Raw genomic sequence first — 25,814 nt, 5'->3', positions numbered from 1 at the left:
TTCTTGTTAGGATGACTCATTTGTAGCATGACAACAAAGTCCTAAAAGTATAACTTAACCAGAGTTTGTATTTGTCCCTAAATGTGACATAAAAAATACTTGTCCCTAAAGTGAAGGTACAATTTCAGGTCTTTAAAGAAAGCTACCGGCACATTTTTTTTTCCCACTTAAAGCACTGAATATATATATATATATATACACCACTGTGCTGTAAAAGACTGATCTGTATCAGAAAAGTTTGTTTGCAGTTCTTGCTGCTAAAGGTGGCACAAACAGATTTTAAGTTTAAAGGGGCTTTTTTTTATTTTTACAACTCTTATTTTTGTTTAGATATACACAATATATATAAAACAAAACTCTGTTGAAGAATTGCAGTAAACATGTATTTTCATTAGTGTATTTGTGCATCTACAGCTGACTGTTTTATTATCATTAGAGAACAAACTTATAGATTTGATGCTAATATTTACTTTTAATGAACGCATTACTAGACAAAACTGCAGTGCTTTTATTTTGCATTAAAGTTGGGTAAGATAATTTTGTGTTTTGATGGCTGTGCTAATTGTTTTGAGAACAAGAACATTGCATTGGAGAAAAGTGTCAAATTGATTGAGAAAAACTGTAACAGATCTCCACCTGCTGGACAACACGAGTCCTAAAACTTTCAGTGTCATCTGGGTGTGATCAGCCTGATTCCAACGATTCCTAAAGCAGTGATTACAGATTTAACACGATCTGTGTTATAAATATCTGCGGCAAAACAGATCTGTGCTGACCAAGAATACACACACTTCTACATCAAATTCAACCACCTTTGGCAACTATTTACTTTTAATGAGACCAGGGGCCAGCTGCATCTTCTGACTGTGCCAGTATCTTAAGACTGTGTCTCATGAGCAGTTAGCCAAAACGTATCAAATCAGATCAATTTACCTTTTAATGTAACTGTCCTAAAAAAAACGTTATGAACAGTCTTAAAGAATAAATTTGATGACTCGTAAGACTATTCTTAGCAGTTTATGCAACTGGGCCCAGGCTTTATAATCAGATAAAGTGGCTTGGCACAGATAGAAAATAACATGCAGAACCTTTTCCGTACTATACAGGGTAAGATGGGAAACACGACTCCCTTAAGAACAATGTGCATTTACTTTTAAACTGTAACATGTTTAGATATAAGTTTAGCATGATGATGATGCATCAGCCAATTTTATTATAGGAAATAAATATTTAGTTGCTAATTTAGTTGTAATAAATTGTTTTTTTCAACTGCTTACACAAAATCTTTACTTGTCACACAATTTCTGAAAGCTGACACTCAAAATTGCAAAACCATACACAAGGGCGTAGTTTTGGTTTGAACATTGGGGGGGTTGAAGTGGACCCCGGGTCCCTCTTAAGGTTTATTTATTTGTTTGTTTGCTTAAATGTTTATTTTTGTAAAATGGTCTTTTGTGCTATCCACCTCACATGCAAAGCTGGTTGATTGCGTAACTGCAATAAAGTAATAAGCTAGTTAAATACTTGTTTACATAGGATATTATTTTATATTATTTAGACTAGGGGCGGAGCCAGACGATGTAAACATTCGGGGCTTAGCCCAAACCTAGGGGGGTCCGGGGGCATGCCGGGGGAAATTTTTTTCCCATTTACGTCAGCTAAATGCACTATTTTTCAGGCTGTTTGAGATAATAGAATGCCTAAAAATCTATACTCTCATGGGAAAATGATGAATGTTACTCAGTAAAATAAAAAAATCACCCAGTAGAGCCTAAAACCTATTTTGTATTTAATTGTTCTCCAGCTGTAGTGAATCCAAAACACCAAAAATGTTAAGGATGACTCATTTTCATCCAAGTATAATTATAAACGCAGGGCTCTATACACTTATATTTTTGAAGGAGCACTTACACAGCACTTACAAATTGCATAAATAATCTTATGAGGCTAATGTATCAAATATAAAATTTGGAATACAGAAATATGAAATGATGAAAAAAAATTTGAATGGTACTTTGCCACTAGGTGGCGGCAAGCCACTGCCTTAATGAGTGAGTCAGTCAGTCCTTTAATCAATCGATTCGTTCGAAACAGATGATTCATTCAGAAAAAAAGTAAGCAACTGTTTTTATGAATGGGTCAGTGAATCATTTACTCACGCAAATTTATTCAGTAAACACCGCTGTGTGTTGCTGCAGAGCACAACAACATGCTTTGTTTGGTACCATTTCCTTAGCGAAATATGTCTATTTTATTATCTTGTTTATTGAATTGTTGCCCTGACACGAAAAGTCTGCCACAGACCATGCTAACCCAACATTATAACCGCTCTGTGTGTGTGTGTGTGTGTGTGTGTGTCCTAAAGACTGTGCTGCGCAACCGTTAACTGTTAGATGTTCAAAATGTAACGTTAAATCAGACACAATTTAAAACCGAATAAGAATATAATACTATGATTAAAAGTTACAGATACCTGAAGCTGTTGTATCTTGGCATTCAAGTGTTGGCTGGGGGTGTTTTACTTCCCTTTTTTTGAAGAATTTTGAAATATCCATTTTATTTTTCAAATAAATTGATCTAGTAAAATACTACACGCCAACAAACCGCCTGGCTCCAAAAGATCTAATTTGATTGGCTGGATCGTACAGATGCTCATCGATGGTTGGCCAGTTTACATGTCAGTCAGAAGCACTAGACTCAGTGGGCGGTTTTTGTCGGGTGTGAATGACAACGCGACATCTCTCGACTGAGAGTCGAGAGATATTTATTTGTTTATTTATTTAAATTCCAATATAAATTACTTTATTGGCCATGGAAACTCATTGATGGCATAGTAATAAAAACATTCGGGGCTTTACTGAAAACATTCGGGGCTCCAGCCCCCTTAGCCCACCCCTAACGCCGCCCCTGATTTAGACACTGTGGCTATAGTTTGACAGAATGTTCTAATTCAACACGCCATGGGAATCAGCGCGCTGTATTCAGGTCAGGTGACAAGGCTACTTTGATTTTGAAAAGACGTGCTAGCTGAGAGGAGTTTTGTCAAAACTGACTAAAAGTGATCTAGGATGGATAATTTCGACGAACTTGATGAACCTGTGATATCTTCTTCAGGGCGAAAAAGGAAAATAAAAGATGAAACGTTTTCACGGAACCTTGTGAAAGCAGCGTGTTACAATGCTGAGGTGATCCGTGTATTGCGTGTAATCACATCCATAAATCAATATTCACAACAACAACGTTTGTCAGACATCTATATTGTCATCTGAGGAGATTACAAAGATTACAGACGTTCTGCATAATTTTTTTTGGGACCTCTGATACTTCAGGAGTTTTTGATAAATAAAAAGGTTTATATTTTTAATAAATGCTGTTCTTTTTAACGTTTTATTCATCAAAGGTTCAAATAAAAAAGCATCACAGGCTCCAAACATTTTTTATAAAATATTAAGCAGCACGAGAGTTTCAACACTGATAATAAATCAGCATATTAATGATTTCTGAAGGATCATGTAACACTGAAGACTGGAGTAATGATGCTACAGCTGTGCTTCACAGGAATAAAATATTTTAAAGTATACTTAACAATACAATCAATTTATAGTTAAATAATACGTTAACAGTTGAAGCCACATTACTTCTGATTTTACACTTTTCAATTGGAATTAGGGTAGACACGCCCACCGCTGCGTCCTGCATGCGTGATAACGCCTCTCACTGAAGCGCGCGCCACTCTTGGGATTCGCGGCTTTTTTTATTCTGAGGGGATTTCATCAGATAGCGGCCACAGAGGGACCAGCGCCAACAAAAATATGCATTTAAACGGAAAAAAACACACATGAATGATGTTTTTTGAGAGAGTATCGGCGCTGCCTCCACGTGACAGAAATCCACAAGTAAGTTTTGGTCGGAGATGTGAGGTAAGATTTATTTATTTTATCAATTGGCAAAATCACGTCAAATGGATGTGAACTTCATAAATTTTCTGGTTTACTGGTTTAAAATAAGCCCAGCGGTTTTTATAGTTTATATAATGCGTCATGATCCAACTGCAGATTCAAATAGCAGATATTCAATATAAAGTATAGACTCTGCAGCTGAGGCTCAATGTCAATCCACAGCCCATTACAGCTTTTCATTAAAGTTCATTATCTAAAAATAAAGAATGATGTCCTCATTTATTTTTGATAGAATGAGTTACTGCTAAGGGTTGTTTGCCAGTGATGGGTTATATCTTCATGTTTACGCCAAGATCCTTCTTCAGAGCTTTACAGCTGAACCACGTTAAAAGTCTCATGGTTAGAGTGCTCCTAGGCTGTATGAGGTGGTTGCTAAGGTGTTACTAGGAGGTTAAGAAAGAAGTATCGACCTAGTTGGTTAAACGTAAGTAAATTAGAAATGAAACTCATCACCAGCATTAACATGGACAGCAAACAACTAACAAGATGACTAGAAAGGTAAGCTTGATTATCATTATATTGTCCCTTATGTGAAGTTGAATTATTATTGTCTTCTTATATTTACATTTTTGCTTGAGTTATTGTTATTTTTTAACCTGGAAAAGGCCCATTTGCTTTAACACAATTGAGTCTTACAGAGAATGGTAATGCATGAATGCTAGTATGCAGCTCTTTTAGTGTACTTACGATGCTATTAGTCTAATTGCGATTGTCTTTAAACCATCTGGTTAATAAGACTAACATCATGTAATGTTTGCATCTGTGTCAGAAATACTTAAGTAGGTTCCTGCATAGAAATTAAAGTACTAAAGCAGGAATACATAATAATTGTTGTAGTTATGATGTATACCTGGTAAATAGCTGGCACTGCTAAATTTAAGCATAACATAATAGTGAACAGTATGAAAGATGGAGAAATATTCAAAAGTATTTCATTCGCCTGTGTTTTAGAATGATTTGCCTTTTTTCTTGCAGACACTTCTCATCCCATATGATGGAGAGCTTTATGGAAATGCTTGATAGGTACAGAAACACAACAGCAAGAAGTTTGCAGGTTTACTTTTATTGTCACTAACTGCGATAATGACATTTCACAAGCAACTCATATTGTATGATGACTTGCTACTCTGTCTGGATATTGTCCCTCACTCCTCGGCTTCTTTGCCCTGAAAACAAGAACATATTAGAGTCATTATGACCTCACCAGACTATTTGAAAATCAATTTATATGTGACTTTCATGCAGAGCTACTTTGTGCTGCTCCTGAACATCAATTTCCCAAGTGTAGATCCATCCCTAACCCCTAAAATACACTTGAACAGATAAACAAGGATGAAAGTAAACTCTGCCAGAAGGATGAAGGCAAAACACCAGGATGGAAAGGTGAGCACAAACCTCATGCAAAATGCTTTTAATCTTGAAAATGTTGTGAATGACTTTTCTTGAAACATTTCAGTGAATTCAGCTTTACTTCATTAAAAATGCAGCATTTGCACACTTGCAGCGTAAACCACTTCATTTATTAGTATTAGCAGTCTACTCACTCGCAGTGTTGACACGGCGATTGTCAAAACCATATATCTAACAATCTAACCTAATAACATGGCCTCAAAATGGAAAAAGAAAAAGTGTGGTTCATGTGTGTAATGTGAAACGGGTCTAACAGTATGTTTCTTGTTTTCTTCTTATTTATTGTTTGGTTTTCTAAGCTAATCTGCTGCTTGCAACCTGCATAATGTGTTGTATTATATATTTATGTTAGTTATATTAAATAAAAAGATGCTGGCAAAAATATTTAGCTCTCTGACTATAAGGTTAAAATGTCAATAAAGTTGTTCATTGCAACCCTAATTCGGTCTCACAATCACAATAATTGTGCAGTGCTGCCATTTTTTAGTTCAGTGAGCTTCACATGAATAAGCAAGAAAAGTCGTACGCAGTCCTTCAATCGGTCAGCCTTGTTCTGTTTCTTTAATAGGATGCCGGACCTCCGACACAAGATGAGATTTCACCAAAACAGTCAGCAGGTCAGAGATCCTCCACCACAGTCGAGTTTTAGCTATCTGGTAGGACTGTCTAAACTAACTAACTCTTTGTTGCTATTTTACAACCAAACACTGTTATCTTGGTAGTATAAGTTTATATGTTACCTTCCCAGCCTCACGGCTCTTGACTCTCAGCTTGTTGACCTGGGACTCTGCGATGTCAGCGCGCTCCTGAGCTTCCTCCAGCTCATGCTGCACCTTCCTGTACCTGGACAGATGAGTGTTGGCCTGCTCCTCCTATTAGGATGACACAAGATGTCCAACACCTTTCAGAGCATTGCACTCATGGTACTGAATGTATTAAATAGAAAATGTCAAAACCTCACACTCAAGCAGAGGTGGGTAGTAACGAGTTAACATTTACTTCGTTATATTTACTTGAGTAAATTTTTTGAGTAACTAATACTTTTAGAGTATATTTAAAATTGGGTACTTTTACTCTTACTCAAGTAAATTTTTAGGCAAAAAACGGTACTTTTACTTAGTTACTGTGGGCGACGCTCCTCTCGTTACTTTATCTTATTGCAATACGTAATAATAAAGACAAAAATGCTTCAATTTATTCCAAACGCGCCGTCTACTTTTCTCTGGGAAACGAGCGATGTCCGTTCGCGAATGATTCATTCTTTTGAATCAATTCTGTTCGAAGGCTCGATCAAACCCGTTGGCAAACCAGTGAATCGGTTCGCGAATCAGTTTGAATGATTTGTTCAGTTCCCTGCCGCACGCGCTGAGTCGCTGAAGCGGTTCTCACTCAGATAACAGAAAGTTTATGAACATCAAGAGCGTTGAAGCCATGGCTTTTTTTGGATCTACAGTCAGTTGAAAGCAAATATGCAAAGGCTATGGTTTGCTAGCTATGAAGATCTTCATTGGATGAACACCGCGTGTGCTGTCGGTTCCACAGGTATAGATTCGTTTACAGTACACGAACCACTATGATATTACCAGTTTGTTGTAAATGTAACTTATACATTAAATACAATCTAGAATTAATTCATTAAATAAGCTGTCACAGAGTATGAAATGAATACCCGCCAAACCCCCGTTAGTTCCAGGAGGAATGCCTTTGCCTAGACACAATTAATATTGATATTTTCACAATATTTACGCTTGCAGAAATAAAGGCTACATTTGTTTACATTTTTGGCGAACAGACGGAAGAAGATCCGTCATATGCATTTATTTCGTTATGTTTAGATGTTCTGTAGCAGTCATGTGAGGAGATTTCTCTTTTCTCTGTGTCAGAGGTTATATACATACAAAATACATAATTAATAATTCATTAATATACTTAATAACATAATTAATATACTTTAAAATATAATTTAATTCAGTGGTGCAAATCTGAATTTTTATCAGCTGTTAGTCCAGTTTTCAGAGTCATATAATCCTTCAGCAATCATTCTAATATATTGATTTATTACCAGTGTTGTTGAAAAAAACAGCATATGCTAGTTTGGTATGTTTTGAAGCTGTGATGCTGGTTTATGCTGGTCTTTTGCTGGTCAGACCATTTTAGGGCCAGCTTAAACCAGCCCAAACCAGCATCCCATGCTTCAAAACATACCTATACCAGCATATGCTGGTTTTTTCAACAGGGTTTTGCTGCTTTTTTTGGAACCTGTGACATTCACAGGTTCACATGTGTTCACAATTCTTTTATGAATAGAAAGCTGAAAAGAACAGCATTGATAATAAATCAAGATATTGGAATGATTTCTGAAGGATTATGTCACACTGAAGACTGGCTTAAAGGCTGATAAGTATTCATTTGCAGCACTGAAATAAATTACATTAAAAAACATCTTTTGAACGGCAGTTGTGTGTGTGTGTGTGTATATATTATATATATATATAATATGTGTGTGTGTGTATGTGTATATATATAAATTTTATCTAAATATCTATACATCTAAATAAAAATAGACTATATTCAGTATATGATCCAAAGTAACTAGTAACTAACTACTTGAGTATTTCTTTTTATCCGATACTTTTTTACTCTTACTCAAGTAACTATTCAGATTATTACTTTTACTTGAGTAAATTTTTCTACAAGTACTTTTACTTTTACTTGAGTACAGTTTTTGGGTACTCTACCCACCTCTGCACTCAAGACATTTGACATTAGACTTACAGCTTCTTCAGCCTGGCGCTTGTAGGCCTTCACTTTCAGCTGCAGCTTGTCTACCAGATCCTGCAGTCGGATCACGTTCTTCTTGTCTTCCTCAGTCTTTGGGATTATATATTGTAGATGGTCTTGGTTAAACTATGTATATTGTAATGAAATAAATGTCTAAATCCTGTGTAGATGTACCTGGTAGGTGAGCTCCTTCACTCTCCTTTCATATTTGCGCACTCCTTTCACAGCGTCTGCACCACGTCTCTGTTCAGCTTCAACTTCAGCCTCCAACTCGCGCACCTTCAGTGGAGAGTCATGTTGTCACCTGTTAAATCTCTACCATAGCCAGTTCATCTAACACTGTATTTAGCTTGTTATTTACCCTGGACTCCAGTTTCTGGAGCTGTTTCTTTCCACCCTTCATGGCCAGACTCTCAGCCTCATCCAGACGGTGCTGCAGGTCTTTGACAGTCACCTCCAGGTTCTTCTTCATCCTCTCCAGGTGAGCACTGGTGTCCTGCTCCTTCTTCAGCTCCTCAGCCATCATGGCAGCCTGAAATATAAGCCAATTCAAATCAACAAGCCAATATAGACAGAAATGTCTTCCATGAAGGTTCCCTTTGTAACTGCATGCAGCTAAACAAAGTAAAAAAAAAAACAGTTTAATTTAGGACAGAGAAACAAGAAGTAAACACCCACATCAGTGATGGCCTTCTTGGCCTTCTCTTCTGCATTTCTGGCCTCCTGGACTGCATCATCCACCTCACCTTGAACCTGGACCAGATCAGCCTCCAGCTTCTTCTTGGTGTTAATAAGACTTGTATTCTGTGAGATTTAAGCAGGTAGTTTAGTGTACATTTAACTAAAACTCTGTTACCATGTAACCTGAATTTGCTCCAAGTATAGTTTTTCTGTACTTGTGAGTGCAGCAGTCCCACACGCTCGCTGGCATCCACCAGCTCCTGCTCTGCCACTTTGCGGCCTCTCTCTGTTTGCTCCAGTGCAGCTCTCAGCTCCTCAATCTCTGCTTGCATCAGGTTATTCCTGCGCTCCACCATGGCCACCTGCTCCTTCATGTCCTCCTGTCCTCTGAGAGCTTCATCAAGGTGCAGCTGGGCATCCTGTGGCAATGTTCTTTTTTTGTTAGTTGCATGTCATATTTCATTTAATTCAAGTATCATATTCATACTATCAAACATTTAATATGTGTTTGTATTTATACATTCTCCAGAAAGATACCTTGAGTTGGCCTTGGACGTTCCTGAGCTGTTTCTGGGCCTCAGCAGCCTGGCGGTTGGCATGACTCAGCTGGATCTCCATCTCATTCAAATCTCCCTCCATCTTCTTTTTGACTCTCAGGGCATCATTTCTGCTTCTGATCTCAGAGTCCAGAGTGCTCTGCATGGAATCGATCACTCTTTGGCTGTTCCTCTTGATCTGTTCTATCTCCTCGTCCTTCTCAGAAAGCTTCCTGTCAATCTCACTCTTCACTTGGTTCAGCTCCAGTTGCACACGAAGAATCTTGGACTCTTCATGCTCCAGGGTGCCCTGATGGACAGTAGTTATAATAAGAATTGTATGAAGCTCACAGGAAAATAATGTAATGCCCTGTTAAGAAATTTATTGATTTGACAATTTTAAGTAACAGTACTTCAGCTTCTTCAAGTGCAGTCTGGATCTCTGTTTTCTCAGACTCCACTGTCTTCTTTGCCTTTTCCAGTTCATGAATGCTCTTTCCAGTCTCTCCAAGCTGCTCAGTGAGGTCAGAAATCTCCTCTAAAGGGTTTTAAAAAGTGGAATTATAAAACTGTCTATTTTAATGCATCTTTTTAAAATGCTTTTTGAACAAGAAAAGTGCCATTTACGTTGCAGATTCTTGTTCTCCCTCTTTAGGGTCTCGAGGTGGTCAAGAGCTTCCTCATAGGAGTTCTTCATTTTGAAAAGCTCAGTGCTGAGAGAACGAGCTTCTTTCTGAGCACCTTCTAGTTCAGCCTGGCTTTCCTCATACTTCTGTTTCCACTCTGCTAGGACCTGAAGTAAATGGTAGTCATTGAGCCAAGTCCATGGATCAAAGTATAGATTTAAAGATTATCCACATCCTTCTCACCTTGTCAAAGTTTCTCTGCTTCTTGTCCAGGTTGGCAGCCAGTGCATTTGCCCTCTCCACATCAATCATGAGATCCTCTACTTCACCCTGCAGTCTCTGTTTGGTCTTTTCCAGTGAGGCACACTTGGAGTTCACCGCTTCAATGGATTCTTCAGCATCCTGCAGACGCTGGGCAAGCTTTTTTCTGTAGAAATTGGAATGAAATGATGAAATCTTAATAATTGTGATATTAAATGTAGGGTTCCAAAGACATTGTTCTTTGCTGTATTTACTTGGATTCCTCAAGCTCCTCAGTGCGTTGGATGGCATCAGTCTCATATTTGGTTCTCCACTGAGCCACCTCACTGTTTGCCTTAGACATCCCACGCTGGAGTTCAGCTTTGGCCTCCTGCTCCTCCTCATACTGCTCTCTGAGCAAATCACAGTCATGGCGGGCAGACTGAACCGCATGGGCCAGAGCATTCTTGGCCTTTAAGTCAGAAAAACATTAAAGTGAAAATGTTTCCATTCCTGTTTTACACAGCTATAATCTTCGCTATATATAGTACTTGACAAGGCAATCCTTTTGGTAGGTACACACCTTAACCTCTTCCTCAATATGTCTTTTGAGTTCCTCGATCTGCTGCGTGTAAGCCTGTTTGCCTCTTGTCAGTTGAGAAACAAGAGCTTCTTTCTCCTCCAATTGACGGCCAAATTCACCTAGTACGAGACAACGTATAATTTATGTAAGAGTCACGAAAGAGTTGTATGATTTCAGTACTGGGTTTCTGAATCACTTTTTTCGCACAGTTCTGTGCCATTGTGTATAAGATATATTCAGTATTTACATACCATTTTCAGTTTGAAGCCTTGCCTTCTGGGCACTGATGTCATTAAGTTGGCGCAAAAACTCATCATTCTTCGTTTTTAGCTCACTTCCTTGGTCTTCTAATGTACGGCACATCTTTTCAAGGTTTGCCTACATCAATTAAAAAATATAATCTTTTTTGAACTCCTTTATATTCTTCTGGATATTATTTCATATTTCTGGGCATGTTTCAAGCAGCTAAAGTTAAAGAAGTTTTGTGAAACTATAAATGAACTTTTTCTTAAAGATTTTTTTCAAGATTGTACCTTTGCTTTAGCCACAGCCTCCATGTTGCTTGTCAAGTCATCAATCTCCATCTTGTATTCACTCTTCTCCTTCTCCAGCTTCTGCTTGACCCGCTGCAGGTTGTCAATCTGTTCTCCGAGTTCAGCCACAGTGTCTGCCTGCTTCTTTCTGAGAGCTGCAGCTGTAGCTTCATGCTGCAAGGTAGACTCTTCCAGATCACGACGCAACTTCTGGAATTCGGCTTCACGCTTCTTGTTCATCTCAATCTGGGCAGCAGTGGCACCACCAGCTTCCTCAAGCCTCTCGCTGATCTCTTCAAGTTCCCTGGAGAGATCAGCTCTCTGCTTCTCCACTTTAGCACGAGCAGCTCGCTCTGCCTCAATTTCCTCTTCTAGTTCCTCTATACGGGCCTAAATAAAGAAAGAAAAATCATTGACTCATTGATTTTGGTAATGTGGGTTTTCACAACTATACATCTACATCACAGTTTCATATAGAAAATATTAGGGTAAGCGTTACCTGAAGTTCTTTGATCTTCTTCTGAAGCTGTGCTCCCAAAGTCTGTTCATCCTCAATCTTGCTGAGAAGCTGACTTATCTCAAAGTCCTTCCTGTTTTTAGTAGTGTTTTGTAAAATGTGCAAAATACTTTGTCAAATGTGTAATCATGAAAAGATTGACATCCACTCACTTTTTGATCTTTTCATCTGATTGCTGTTTGTCATTCTCCAGGTCCATTATGGACTCCTGGGCTAGTTTTAGATCACCCTCAAGCTTCCTCTTGGCTCTCTCAAGGTCCATACGGAGCTTCTTCTCTTGCTCCAGTGAGCCCTCAAGCTGTTTTTACAGAAACCAGAACAATAACATATTAATTAGCAACAATATTAATTTCCCATTGACTCCAACTGACTCATGAACTTATTCTCATGCCAAACATCTTACATCGTCGACTTGCTGCTCAAGCTTTGTCTTAGCTTTCGTCAGAGTGTTGACTTTGTCTTCCTCTGCCTGAAGGTCATCAAGAGTTTGCTGGTGTGCCTCTTGGAGGGCTTTCTTCTCTTTGGTCAGCTTGGCAATGCTCTCATCCAGAGAGGCCATCTCCTCTGTCAGGTTTTTAACCTAAATGGAAACATTGTTTATTGGGTTCATTTTCAAGAGCTTGAATCACAATCAGCAATGTGATGATGTAAAAAAATACTAACTTTATTTTCTGTTGCATGTTTCTCCTTCTCCACTTTGGCCAAGGTGAGCTCCAGGTCATCAATGTCTTTCTTCAACTCGGAGCATTCATCCTCCAGTTTCCTCTTCTTGGCAGTCAGTTCAGCATTGATTTCTTCTTCATCCTCCAGTCTCTCGTTTGTCTCTTTGAGTTTGGCCTCGAGCTGGATTTTGCTTTTGATGAGACCTTCACATCTCTCCTCAGCATCAGAGAGGTTTTCAGATTCCTGTTCATTGACATGGATATTAGGGATGTGCATCTCATGACTCAGGCCGATACGATACGCATCTCAATGCATAGCCAACGATACGATACATTAAAGATACATATGAAGCAGCTAGCGATGCGATGTGATATGATTCACCCCTGTTACGATGCAGTGCGATCCGATTACGATTCGATTCAACACAATGCAATACAATGCAATGGAGAAAATATCACTTTTAATGCCTCGAGGCCTGTTTCATAATACAAGTTTACCAAATAAGACAGGCTTATTTCAGTTAGTCTCACTCATTATCAAATGATTTGGTTCCATAAAGCAAATTTAACATAGGCCTAGATCAAGCTTATTCACTGTGGCAACTTATGCTGGGAAACTAACCTGGTCTAAAGCAGGCTAACTGTCAGACTAAGCTGAGCTCCTCTAACACTGACCACGGAACACAATGATATTACCACTGTCTCGCATAATATTATTATTATTTTTATTTATTTATTTATTTATTTTTTACAGTTTCTAGCCATGCAGCCTTTCTCTCTGGTTTTATGACAGCTGTACCTTTTATAGTTTGCAGAACAGATAGCAGAACATTAGAACATTACAATCTAAAATTGCACTTTAAAGCATTAAAATAACTAAATTAAAAGTTAAAATCACTGAATTAAAAAAGAAGATAAATAATAAAGAAAATGAATATATTTTAACTGCTATAATAAACACACATTAACTCATTTGAGCTTAGTAATTAGTACTGTACTAGCTTTTACGTATTACAATAGTCCCTTTACAGTTACTGCTCTCATAAAAATATTTGTATGTAGGTTTAAAATTCTACAAAAGACACATTTAATGTCCAACAATAAATATTTTAGCAAAATGTATATTTTACTCAGAATTATTGCGCTCCTACTATTCAATTGTGCTCCGTCTGTTTAGTGTTTAGCTCGTTCACTCGCGTCAGCCTCGCCCACTCTTGACAGCAAAATGGACATGTTTGCATGACTTTATAACATTTACAGATGAAGAAAATACCTTTGACATGTCAGTTATGCACTGGGGATCACACGTCTCAAATGCATTAAACAGCACAGATATATTAGCTATTTACCATAGAGGATCGATTTGATCCATGATAGACATTAAGGGCTGCTTAAGAATAAGTGTGCACAAATTAATTAGTTTATGGAACCACTTTAGCCCCAATTGATTTGTTAGGTTATTTCAAGTCCAGTTTTGGACTTTAATCCCTGCTTTTCCTCCGTGGTGTTGTGACAGGCCCGGCTCCAGAATCAAATCACTGAGGGTGCTTCTTAAATTAGTGAGGGTGCTGTAACTGTATGTCTCTCTATATGTATATATAAATATTAGTGTTGTCACGGTACCAAAATTTCAGTATTCGGTACCGATACCAGTGAAAATCCACGGTTCTCGGTACCAATTTCGGTACTAAAGCAAAACACAAAAATATGTTAATTAAAAAACAAACTATTTTTATTAATAAAGTCAAACATAAATAAAATGTACAAAAATCAGTGCCATTCTTTATGCTTATTTAAAATTGTGTTTCAAGTTTTTCCACAAGTAATAAAAGTATGGAAAACAGTAAACAAGTTTCACCCAAATTTAATTTGTCTTTTAATTAATGAAATTTAAACACATTTTATTTTTTGGTAAATAAAGGGGATTTACTATTAAAATTAAAACATGGAAGAAATATTGTGATTATTCAAAAATAAAGTTTTATTAATTTCTTTAATTAGTATCAAATACATTCTACTAAATAATAGTAGCCTAATATATTTGTCTAAACCAAACGTTTATTTTGACGGGTTGTCGTGAATACCTTTATTTCTGTGTGTATATGTTATGACGCTGGTTTTACTCAAATGAAACCATAAAATGCTCGTGAAGTGACTCCAGAGCAGTTCTGGAGATGTTGTTTATGTTCTCATTGAGACGGCTTTAGCCCGGCCCTGGCCTGAGACGCTCAGGCCCTAGCCCGGTCCGTGTCCGACAGCTTATCAGAATTACCGGCCCAAACCCTGTTTTTTTCCCCCCATCTTCCAAAACGGCTTATACTACTGTTTCAGCTATTCAAATAGTTCAGTTTTGTATGTAACAGCAAAGTGATTATATTTCGTTTCGTTTTTTTATCAAGTTAATTTAGATAAACTGGAGCATTTTTTGTTTGTTAAATATAATTTTTTTTTTTCTTTTTTAAAGTAACGACCAAGCAGTCAGTGGCAGACGGTGAGCTTATCATAGCCTATGTTTGATCAATTTAGCCTTCTCAAATCATCACGACTTGCTTGAAATAAAATCTATAGATATACTAAAACAGTTCAAGCATATAACAATGTTTAAATGTTAAACCTAGATAAATGTGCGCTGTATCCAATCATTTGTGCGGAGAGTGGAAACTAAAGCGCGCTTTGCAGGACATGGAGGCGCCAGTACAATCACTTGCATTTTTTTCAATGGAAACAACTTAAAATATGCCATAATTTTTGCTCATGAAGGTAAGAGTAATACATCATTCTGTACTGTAAAGGGTCTACTTTTATTTGTGTGCACTCACAATATCAACAAAATGTGCTTTTATAAAATAAAGAAAACAATGATGCACTTTCTGCTGTCTCGATCTTGAACAGGAGCGCTTTACAAAAATGAACCGAAACTCAGCGAATACATGCCTCACAGACATGATAAATGTATCTATAGAAAGCTTTAAAATTACATAATGAAATAAATCAAATCGAAAACAAAAACTTTCATTATAATCATATTCCGTAAAGATGCACTTCTCTCTAAAGGCGTGTCTAATGAGGAGATGGCGAGTCAGGATCGTCATCTTCATCTTTGCGACACTGACACAGAAAACACTAGTTTATTAGTAAATAATTCAAATATCTCCTTACTATTTCCCCCTGACACATTACTTTTGCTGGGGCTGTATGGCAAGCTTTAGGCTATTGTGTGCATTTGAAAGCAGAACCCTTCAGCTGTGATGATGGCACGCTCGGTCTCGTGTTGTTTCCACTAATGCGGCAATTTTTTCATCACTAATTGATGGGTGTCTAAAATATAAAAATAAGGAGAAGCCTAAAACAGGCCCGAGGCCCGGCCCACATCTGAACTATGACGTGAAAATTGGCCCGAAGCCCGGCCCTAGGGGCTTATGTATGTTGGAAGGTGCTTTTGATTTAGTTTCGTATCACCCCCGTTGAACTGGGCCTGTGTTGTGATGCGTCATATTCACGCAGCAGCGGTGATGAGAGAACGCGCTTGAGAAACACTTTAGAGAGGAGAAATCAATCTACATATAAAATATTGGTCACAGATTATTGGTCACTTTCTAAATAATAAAAGTATGGCGCATCCACTAATAATTATATATAAATAAATATTTATTTACTGTTGCAAATATATTAGAAACGATGCATCGCGATATAAATGCCAACTTGTATCACACTTTTTAGACTGATGCATCGCATCGAATAAGGGAATCTTCCCATCCCAAATGGATATAGTTAATGACTTATGTTCATAGCTGTAGGATCCATATTAGGATCAGTAAGAGCTGAAATACTCACAGATGTTACTTGCAGCTGAAGGTCATTTTTCTCTTGAAGAAGGGACACCATTTTCTCCTCAAGCTCCTTCTTTTTAGCTAACGCCTTTGCCAGATCCTCCTTCATTTTTTCAAAGTTCTCCTTCATGGCTGCCATTTCTTTCTCAGTCTCTGCACTCTTCAGAAGAGGCTTGATCTTGAAGTACAGCTTCATCCATGGCCAATGTTTGACATTCATGAATGAGCGAATGTTGTATTGAATTGCAAAAATCGACTCTCTGTGGAAGAGAGTTCCTGGTTTTTGTTTGACCAAAATCGTCAACTTCATATATTTTCTAGTATATCAAATAATACAAATTTCACCCACCTCCTCTCCATCATCTTCACAAACTCTCTCCTCATGAGGAAGCCTCGGCATAGAGCCTGAGTCATGGTAACCAGCTCTGCTAGTTTCTCATCTCGCATCTCCTCAAGAGTTCCCAACAGACCAGCTTTAAAGAACACCTGTACAAATATAAAGATTTACAAATATATAATGGTGTTTAGTAGTATGTTATGGAAGCCATTTCATGTAGAGTTGAGCTTAATATAGCTCACCTTGGTGTGTCCAAACTTGTATTGGGTGTGGTCAACATCAATAGAGCCCAAGAGTTTCTCTGAAGCCTTTTTGTTGTCAATGAACTGTCCCTCAGGGATGACACTAGCATTTAATACTTTGTATCTAGAGGACATTTAGACAACAACGGGTATATTTTGGTGAGTTTGGGTAGGGTTAGGGTTAACAATTTTGAACTGTGGTTAAGATTAGGTGGTGTATTATCTCTAATTAAAAGAGGTGTGGTGTCTTTACCTCTGCTTGAAGTCACCATAGAGGATTCTGCTGGGGAAACCCTTCCTGCAGATTCTGATACCCTCCAGCACACCATTACACCTGAGCTGGTGGATAACCAGGAAATTCTCCATCAGACCTGCAATGCAAATGTTCTTAATGTTTCAGAAGTATTTTCAAATCTGTGATGCATTTGAGTCTTTGGTGATCAAGTCTACCTGGAGTCTTGGACTCATTAGGAATCAAGCAGCGCACAAAGTGAGGGTGAGTGCTCCTCAGGTTAGTCATCAGCTTACCCAAGTTCTCCTGTGGAAATGTTTGTCATTAGTTTTTCATAGAGAGGCGGTTCACATCCTGCATTAAAAGAGAGAATCTATTTACCCTAAAAAGTGCAGACACAGTCTGGAAGGAACCACCCTTCTTTTTGCCTTTCTTTCCTCCGCCCTCCGCTGTTTTATGTAATCAAAAAATTGTTTTTGTAAACTTTTTTTGCTTTTCATTAATCTTTTCAATAAATCACTGTGAATTTTGTCTTGCACACAAGTAAAAGACAAAGGAATTCAGAAAGTGCAAATGTTCATACCTTCAGAACCTGCATGCGCGGCATACAGGAAGGAAAGCAGTTTGAGTGATGACTTTTGGTAAAGTTGTACAACAGAGTCATTCAGTGGATCCTTGTTCTTCTCCAACCAGCCGGTAATGTTGTAGTCCACAGTGCCGGCATAGTGCACCAGAGAGAAGTGGGCCTCTGCCTTGCCTTTGACAGGCTTGGGCTTCTGGAAAGCTGCACTTTTGCCCAGATGCTGATCATACAGTTTGTTTTTGAAGCTTGTGTCTGTTGCCTTGGGGAACATGCACTCCTCTTCAAGGATGGAGAAGATGCCCATTGGCTGTTGAAGAAATGTTCACACTGAAGTACAGGTACAATGCGAATAGCCATTTTAATTTACTAAATGTCCTCTTACCTTCTCAATAAGCTCAATGCAGGCAGCCAAGTCCATTCCAAAGTCAATGAACTCCCATTCAATACCTTCTTTCTTGTACTCCTCTTGCTCCAGAACAAACATGTGGTGGTTGAAGAACTGTTGCAGTTTCTCATTTGTGAAGTTGATGCAAAGCTGCTCCAAGCTGTTGTACTGATAATCATACAGAAGCAAGTTCTTACTGCTGACTGTTATCTTTTATATCTTGATTCTTACAGAGACATTAAAGGCTGATGCTCACATCAAAGATCTCAAATCCAGCGATGTCCAGCACACCAATGAAGAACTGTCTAGGCTGCTTGGTATCCAACATCTCATTGATACGGACGACCATCCACAAGAACATTTTCTCATAGACAGACTTGCAGAGAGCCGAGACTGCGTTGTTCACCTGAGAAAAAGTGTAATTGATATTAAAATGTACTTTGTGAAGTATGAATTTCTTTTATGAATGTCTATGGGACATTTCTAGTTATAGGTCGACGATAGGGTTTTTTCTCTGGCCGATGCCGATATTTTGAAATCAGGGCAGATGATGGCCGATATATTATGCTGATTTCTTGGGCCGATAAGGCTTTCCTGTAGCTCAAATAGTAGAGCATGGCGCTAGCAACGCCAAGGTCATGGGTTCGTTTCCCAGGGAAAGCAAGAGCTGATAAAATGTAAAAACTGTAACTTGAATGCAATGTAAGTCGCTTTGGATAAAAGCGTCTGCTAAATGAATAAATGTAAATGTTTGTTCGATTTTCTTTTAAAGAGAAAAGAGATAAAAGAGAGTTTGAGTAAATGTTTATTGCAGGGTACATGATAGAAATATTAGTAGTAGCCTAATTCATAGTAATGAGACATGGCTCAAAACCTAAGGACCTTCTCAAAACAGTTCTGAAGCATGATTTTTGTTTACATTTGCTGACAGACACCAGTGACTTGCAAATGCAAATTCATTCTCTGTTAGCAGGAGGCGCTGTTGGAGCTGGAGATATAATGGTTTCCCCAGTAATGACTGTAATCAAATAAGCGCTGCGCTCACCAACTCTATTTTATCAGACATTACAGGAAAGAATAAATGAAAATTACATCGGTTCTTTTTAAAGATACATTCGTATAAAAACACCCGCGCTGCAGTTTAATTTTGAAACGTGCAGTGCTCAGTTTATTTTATGAAAATCTTATTTTGGAAAATCTACTTGTGGCCGGTCAGTTTTGATATTGTTACGAAATTGATTTATTAAAATTGACAAATAAATCAGTGTATGGGAAGCACTGGACACTGCTATAAATCATATTCTAAGTGATAACAAAAATAAAAGTTCACTCATATTGCACAGCCTGCAGCTCACGAGCGATGACGTCGTGGAGGCTATTGTCGATCCCACACACACATTTAATGAGGAAAGTTAACGTGCACATTTTAACCAGCCTAGAAATTTTGTAATTATGCTTTCGATACAGGCTGTTTTGCCCTGCCATAATTTGCTGAAGCTATGTGTGAACAAAGCGCTGCTGCAGAGTGTGAGCTGCTCCGTCTGAGAGAGATTCTCTGGTACGGTGTTGCGCAACAACGTTTAGCTGGCCACAGATGTGCCAGCCTATAATTTGGCCTAATTTACAGCACATTCGGCCAATGCAGATTAATTAAATGCCAAAAATCGGCCCGATTAATCAGCCGGTCGATCAATTGGTCGACCTCTATTTCTAACATCATTCATCTGTTGAGTAGGTAAGTAATCACCTGTGGTACTGTCTGGCCTTTGGTCACCATCTCGTTCCCGACCTTCACTCTGGGGTAGCACAGAGCTTTCAGCATGTCAGCAGAATTAAGGCCCATGAGGTAGGCGATTTTATCAGCCACTGAGGAATAACAGTTTTTATGCATTACTTTCACTTATCAAGTCAATGTTTGCATGCTGGTTTGTGTTAATAATACACCCTACCCTCAGTGCCATCAGGTTCAGCCTGCTCCTCTCTCTGCTTCTGTTTGAACTTCATGTTCCCATGATGCATCACAGCACCTGTCAGCTTGTAGATGCTGACTTTCTCATCAGCAGTGAAGCCCAGAATATCAATGGCAGTCTGTTTTTCCACAGACCAAAATAAATCACATTATCAATTTCAAAAGAGATGGGTATTTTATGTCATGCAAAATTCAGTTTATGCTGGTGTTTTTTGATGTTCATTTGCTCAGATATATTGCATAGAATCTTGGAAATAGCACTACGACTAATAATAATGAAGTTGTCCACATACATCTGTGGCAATGAACTCCTCTACATCATTGATGCTCTTGACAGTGATTTCACCCTGGCTGATCATTGGATAGTCATAAGGGTTGGTGGTGATGAGCAGGGCCTCTGTAAAGAGTTGATGTGCAGCATGTTAACAGTGCTCTCAAACAAGGAAATAACTGAAGCACACAATCCTGTAGATTTCTCACCAAGCAGCTCTGGCTTGTGTCCAGTCATGAGCTGGTAGAAGATGTGGTAACTCCTCTCAGCTGACAGCTGGAATGTCACTCTTGACTTTTCCAGCAGATCTGTAAAAAGAGACATTGATTTCAATCAATCCACATGTTAGCCTCTAGGGTTGGGCAGTGTCTACCAAATTGGTATCGGACGATGTCTACAGTGAATCATCATGATGGGTAATGACATGGGGGGGCGGGGTTAGGCGTATGCAGAAAGGCATGAAAAAAAACAAAACGTGTTCTACGGAGCCACTAAAGGGACATGGTTAGCCGCTCGTTGTTACATTACAGTACATGGAAGTTCACTTACCACATACACAGAGTAAGGAGAGATGATTGATAGGACAATGGCAAATTATTTGCTGACACTGAGCACAACTGACTAACTGTCTGTTAGCCATCGCGATGGATGATGGCATCGTCTATAAGCCCAACCCTATTAGCCTCCAAATGTTTAAAAAAAACAGTGTTGACTCACAAGTTTCAATATCAGCTGAGGCCAGTTTTCCAGTGGTCGCAAAGTGAATCCTGATGAATTTACCCTACAGAGATTGAAGTCATTCAGAACAACTTAGAATTTTCCAGATTTGGATTGTTAACTGAATTTGTATAATGCAATTAAGATGAACTCAGCAACTTACAAATCGAGAGGAGTTGTCATTCCTTATAGTCTTGGCATTGCCATAAGCCTCCAGCAGAGGGTTGGCTGCAATGATTTGATCCTCTAGCGACCCCTGGTGAGCATTTAAGAAATTTCTTTATGTAGAATAATTCTGTCACATACTTTGGATGATATTTGATTGTTTAGTTTAGTTACCTGCATTTTGCCAGGGACATGTTCAGCCTTCTTCCCTCCAGACACAGCGATTGTCGCAAAGTACTGGATGACACGTTTGGTGTTGACAGTCTTTCCTGCACCAGATTCTCCACTGAGTTAAAGTGAACACATTTCAGAATATTAGAAAGTACTTTTTTGATAAATTAGCTTTTATTTAAGTCTTCTTTCATAACCATAATCATCAGACAGTACAGATACGTGCACACCAGAAAGTAGTAATGTGACGTTCGGCACTGAGGCTTCGAAGCTTGTTTCAATCTCACAGTGAAGGACTGTACCAGAGCTTGATTCATTTTGCCATAACCACATGATCTGTGACTTCTGAAGCTTCGTTTTCACACACAACCCATTGCGCAGGTTTCATGTGTCATTCACTTTTTTGTTTGTTAATGAATAAATCATAATATGAATAAATTTGTAGTTTTGTGCATGTTCAATTTGCATTAATCCCCGCTTCACAAGCACTTCAGCTGACCATTCCACAATAATCTTCATTTATTTTGATCACATATGCCTACATGAGCCATGCTTATTTTTTCACAAATTTATTCAGACTCATTTATTCATGCTTTGTGTAAGTATAAGGAATGTTTATTTTTTTATTGCTTTAGATGGTTTTCGTAGGACAAATTGATTTATTATATGAAATGGTCCAAAAATACCTTTTTCTACCTTTAACCACAAGATGTCGTGAAAAGGAAAGTGACGTGATGAGTAACCATACTCAGAATTTGTGCTCTGCACTTGGATGGGTTAAATGCAGAACACAAATTCTTATTGTTTCTATTCTGAAATGAGGGTTGAATGTGTTGAAAAGCTTAGCTTAATGAGCCATTTTTCACTACAGTTGAGTGGAAAGCCTCAGTGCTTCGCAAAGCTTCATTTCACCATCACTACCAGAGAAATGCTTAAGACTTGAACCCATCATTCGCATGTACATGCCGCAATTTAACTGTGTTTTCTTAACCTCGTACACATGCAGCACTGTCAGTAAGTAGCTTCTTCCTTTCTGTCACTTTAGCTATCCAGTTTTTTTCCAGCACATGCCTATAAGAATAATGCTCATGCACTGACACACAAGCCACACTCTCCAGCAACCAGGTGTCTCTCAATCGATTAAGTAGCCTTCATGTTTACGTGCATCAGAGTGCTGCTTTCTGCAAAAACCTTTGCAGAGCAGTTTTTGAGAGAGCACTTCTTATACAAAAACCTATTTATTTTAATAGTCTACTTACGTAATCAGGATAGACTGATTCTCCCTGTCTGAAACAAGTTCACAGTGTTGTTTTAAGTGAAACTGCTGAAAAGATGTTCTTTATTTCATTTAAATTTTAAGCAAAATATTTGCTAAATTGTCAAGCAAAATATAGGCAGGCTCAGGATTAGCTCAAAATAAGCATTCTTCTAAGAAAGTCTTATTTTCTTTAATAATATTTTTCTTTACTTTTTGGCAAATGAGATTGAAAATGTATATCCCCTCTTACCAGTGAGCATGAACTGGTAGGCATTGTCAGAGATGGAGAAGATGTGAGGTGGGGCTTCAATCCTCTTTTTGCCTCTGTATCCAGCCACAACAACTGAGTCGTACACTGGGAGCCACTTGTAGGGATTGACAGTGACGCAGAACAAGCCAGAGTAGGTCTGAAACAGAGATAGTCCAATTTTACAATGCTACCGTTCCATCCTAGGAATAAAACATGATTTACTTAGACTTACGTAGATCATCCATGCTGCGTAACGCTCTTTGAGGTTATACAGCACAGCAGGTTCATTGAGGTGGGTCATCATGGCCATGTCCTCAATTTTGTCAAACTTGGGAGGATTCATGGGGAAGATTTCAGCTTCTTTTACTGTGAGTGTCTAAAACAATTTAGCAAGGGTGAGGCATTTACTTAATATGACAATGTTTGATTCATGTGACATCTAGTTTTAAAGTCCATAGCATCCTCTAAAATTGTTTTGCAGAAGATTGATACATTTTCGAATTGTACTTACTTTTCCACACAGAGTTTTGACGGTAGCTTTGCCACTCTCTCTGCTAACAAGAGTACCCTTCAGATACATCTCTTGTGGCTCTACCACGAAGAACGCCGTTTTGGCATCAAAGGGGGTGTTCTGAGCCTCGATTCTCTCTCTTTCTGGCTTCCGGAGGAAAATGGCCGCCGGGCCAAAGCACTCCATTTCACCATCTCCCATGATTGCGGTTTACTGTGACAAATGACAAGGAGAGAATGTGCTGAGGGTCATTCACTCTAGCACTACAGAGTGATTGCACATGATTATTGTAGTAAAGAAATTTACTGCTGATTTCATTAGTAGAGTTGTTTCTATTCAAATAACCTAATTTCAGTTGTGTTTAAGTTACAGCTGCGACAAGAGCCTGGAAAGCTAATAGGTAAGTCTTGACATTTTTTTCATGGCACTAAAGCAATTTGTTATTATAGTCAAACTTCAAAATTGCTTCTTAACTCTTTATATTTTTGTCATTCTAAATATTAAACAAGTTGTGTAACAATGCTGCTCCACATGAGTGTTTCTGAGCTTCTGTGTTCTAATGCAGTTCTAATTTTCCTTCAGGCATTAGCAGCTCAATGCAGCTCTTAAGTATGCTAACTGATTAACATGTGTGAGGGTTAGCCGCTATGCGATACTAGGTTAATAGTAGAAGGAGAACATGATGAACAACTCACTCACCTTTGAGTTCCAGTCAGTCCTTAGAGGAGCCTGAAGCAGCGTCTTATATAGACAGAATAATGTTCACTCAGCAGAACACACTCACTGTATTTGGTCATGTATTCTTAGCTCCGTTTTGACAGGAATTTTTGTAATTGATTGTTACATTTATCAATATCATGACACAGGCCAAGGACAAGTTATCACTATGTTGTATTTAACTGTCCAGTCTTAATTAGGTTTTGTTTAGTTTGTAGGAAATACTATTAGAGAACATTTTGTAGGACAGATAATGGGTTGTGTTAATGACAGTGAAGGTTTCGTTAAGGTGAGGTGAATTGGCATCTTGATTAATTAAATGAATATTTGAAAATAAGCCACCAATACTGTGATTAAAAATTATACTTGATGTATTTATGGGCATTACTTATGATCAAGCGCCTTAACCTTGAGAAAGGATTGTTATACGAAGGTTTCAGTTACTGGAGTTCAGACATTGTTTGCGTCTTATGTCATAAGCTTCTTCAAATGCCTTGGCACTACATTAGAGCCCAGTTTAGCTGTGGAGAAGCTCTCAAATGTCTCTGGGATACTGTTCCCAGAGGCCTTGGAAGTTTTTTTGTGTGACAACGCAGTAAATTTGGGCACAGCAGTTGTCATTCATGTCTGTGACACTTATGCTGAAGGCAAGCCACGATCTGGCAGAATAATGCTGCTTTGCTGCATAGACAAACCTATGATAAGTAATGAGATATGTTTTCTGAAATGAGACATTTTTTGAGGGCATATTCTAAATTAATAACAAGTAACTTAAGCAACGTTTTTATGTAGCAGTCACTTTTAAATATCCCGATCAGGCGAATAATGCAAATTAGGGATGCTCCAATACTAAATTACTCCATCGATACAGATAGGCAAGATAGTCAATAGATAGATAGTCGATTATTCAGAATGGTGTCTGCCGATACCAACAGCGATAGTTTGATTTTCCTAAAAAAAATCTCTTCCTTGTGCTGTAAAATATACATAGGACCCTCTCATTTGGAATATTATTTTATTATTAGAGGATAAATAGATCATTCACTCAAAAATTTAAAATTGCTGTTAATTTACTCACTCTCAAGCCATCTAAGATGGCCATCTTTAAGGTCAGGCCAAGTCAAGTCACCTTTATTTATATTGTGCTTTTAACAATACAGATTGTGTCAAAGCAGCTTTACAGTATCAAATAGGAAAATAGTGTCAGTAATGCAAAAAAGTTTGCTTGTTATACCACTCTTTTGGACTATGTAATCCATTGCCAGGTAAATAGGGAAATCTGATTCGGCATGGGGTTAATTGCATGTAAATATGCATAATTTACGGTTGTTATAATAGTTAGTACATGTAACGTAACAAGGATGCTGTACTTTAGAACTTAAGATAATCTTAAGGACTTTAAGTGTTCTCAGCTGTGCTATTTTGGGACACACACCATGACTATGAAGTAAAATGTGCTTTTAACATAGTTTCTCTGTATTAAAATTTTTATTTAGTTAAAACTTGTAGTAGACTAGAATGTATATTTCATACATTAGTGGGTTCAAGTGTACTACCACTAATTCTTTTAAGTACATTATGTAAGTGCACTTATTTTCCGCCAGGGAAATAGTCGCAAATGTGACCACATCACCCCTGTATTGAGGGC

The 25,814-nt window shown here is 38.2% G+C and overlaps 1 protein-coding gene across 1 annotated transcript; it reads right to left on the bottom strand.

Moving 5' to 3' along the window:
* Window positions 1–5,002: 5,002 nt before the first annotated feature.
* Window positions 5,003–24,170, bottom strand: LOC306867726 (myosin heavy chain, fast skeletal muscle-like). Its single transcript, XM_079413564.1, has 40 exons — window positions 24,149–24,170; window positions 23,450–23,662; window positions 23,171–23,314; window positions 22,939–23,095; window positions 22,690–22,717; window positions 21,434–21,545; window positions 21,258–21,350; window positions 21,095–21,158; window positions 20,587–20,685; window positions 20,400–20,503; window positions 20,087–20,225; window positions 19,885–20,003; window positions 18,394–18,543; window positions 18,135–18,305; window positions 17,753–18,059; window positions 17,551–17,618; window positions 17,388–17,475; window positions 17,191–17,308; window positions 16,938–17,061; window positions 16,708–16,844; window positions 16,363–16,618; window positions 12,530–12,772; window positions 12,270–12,446; window positions 12,019–12,164; window positions 11,849–11,939; window positions 11,350–11,739; window positions 11,068–11,194; window positions 10,817–10,935; window positions 10,509–10,705; window positions 10,237–10,420; window positions 9,995–10,160; window positions 9,781–9,905; window positions 9,369–9,677; window positions 9,047–9,250; window positions 8,829–8,954; window positions 8,512–8,682; window positions 8,325–8,429; window positions 8,145–8,240; window positions 6,110–6,241; window positions 5,003–5,125 (listed from the first exon to the last, which is right to left on the bottom strand). The coding sequence occupies exons 2-40, from the start codon at window positions 23,648–23,650 to the stop codon at window positions 5,105–5,107; spliced, it is 5,808 nt and encodes a 1,935-aa protein (XP_079269690.1). The 5' UTR covers window positions 23,651–23,662; window positions 24,149–24,170; the 3' UTR covers window positions 5,003–5,104.
* Window positions 24,171–25,814: the final 1,644 nt, after the last annotated feature.

The sequence above is a fragment of the Barbus barbus genome (genome assembly GCF_936440315.1).
Source record: "Barbus barbus genome assembly, chromosome: 49".
Taxonomy (NCBI): Eukaryota; Metazoa; Chordata; class Actinopteri; order Cypriniformes; family Cyprinidae; genus Barbus; species Barbus barbus.
Note: the sequence above shows the minus strand (reverse complement) of the source record. Positions and strands in the feature narration are given on the sequence as shown.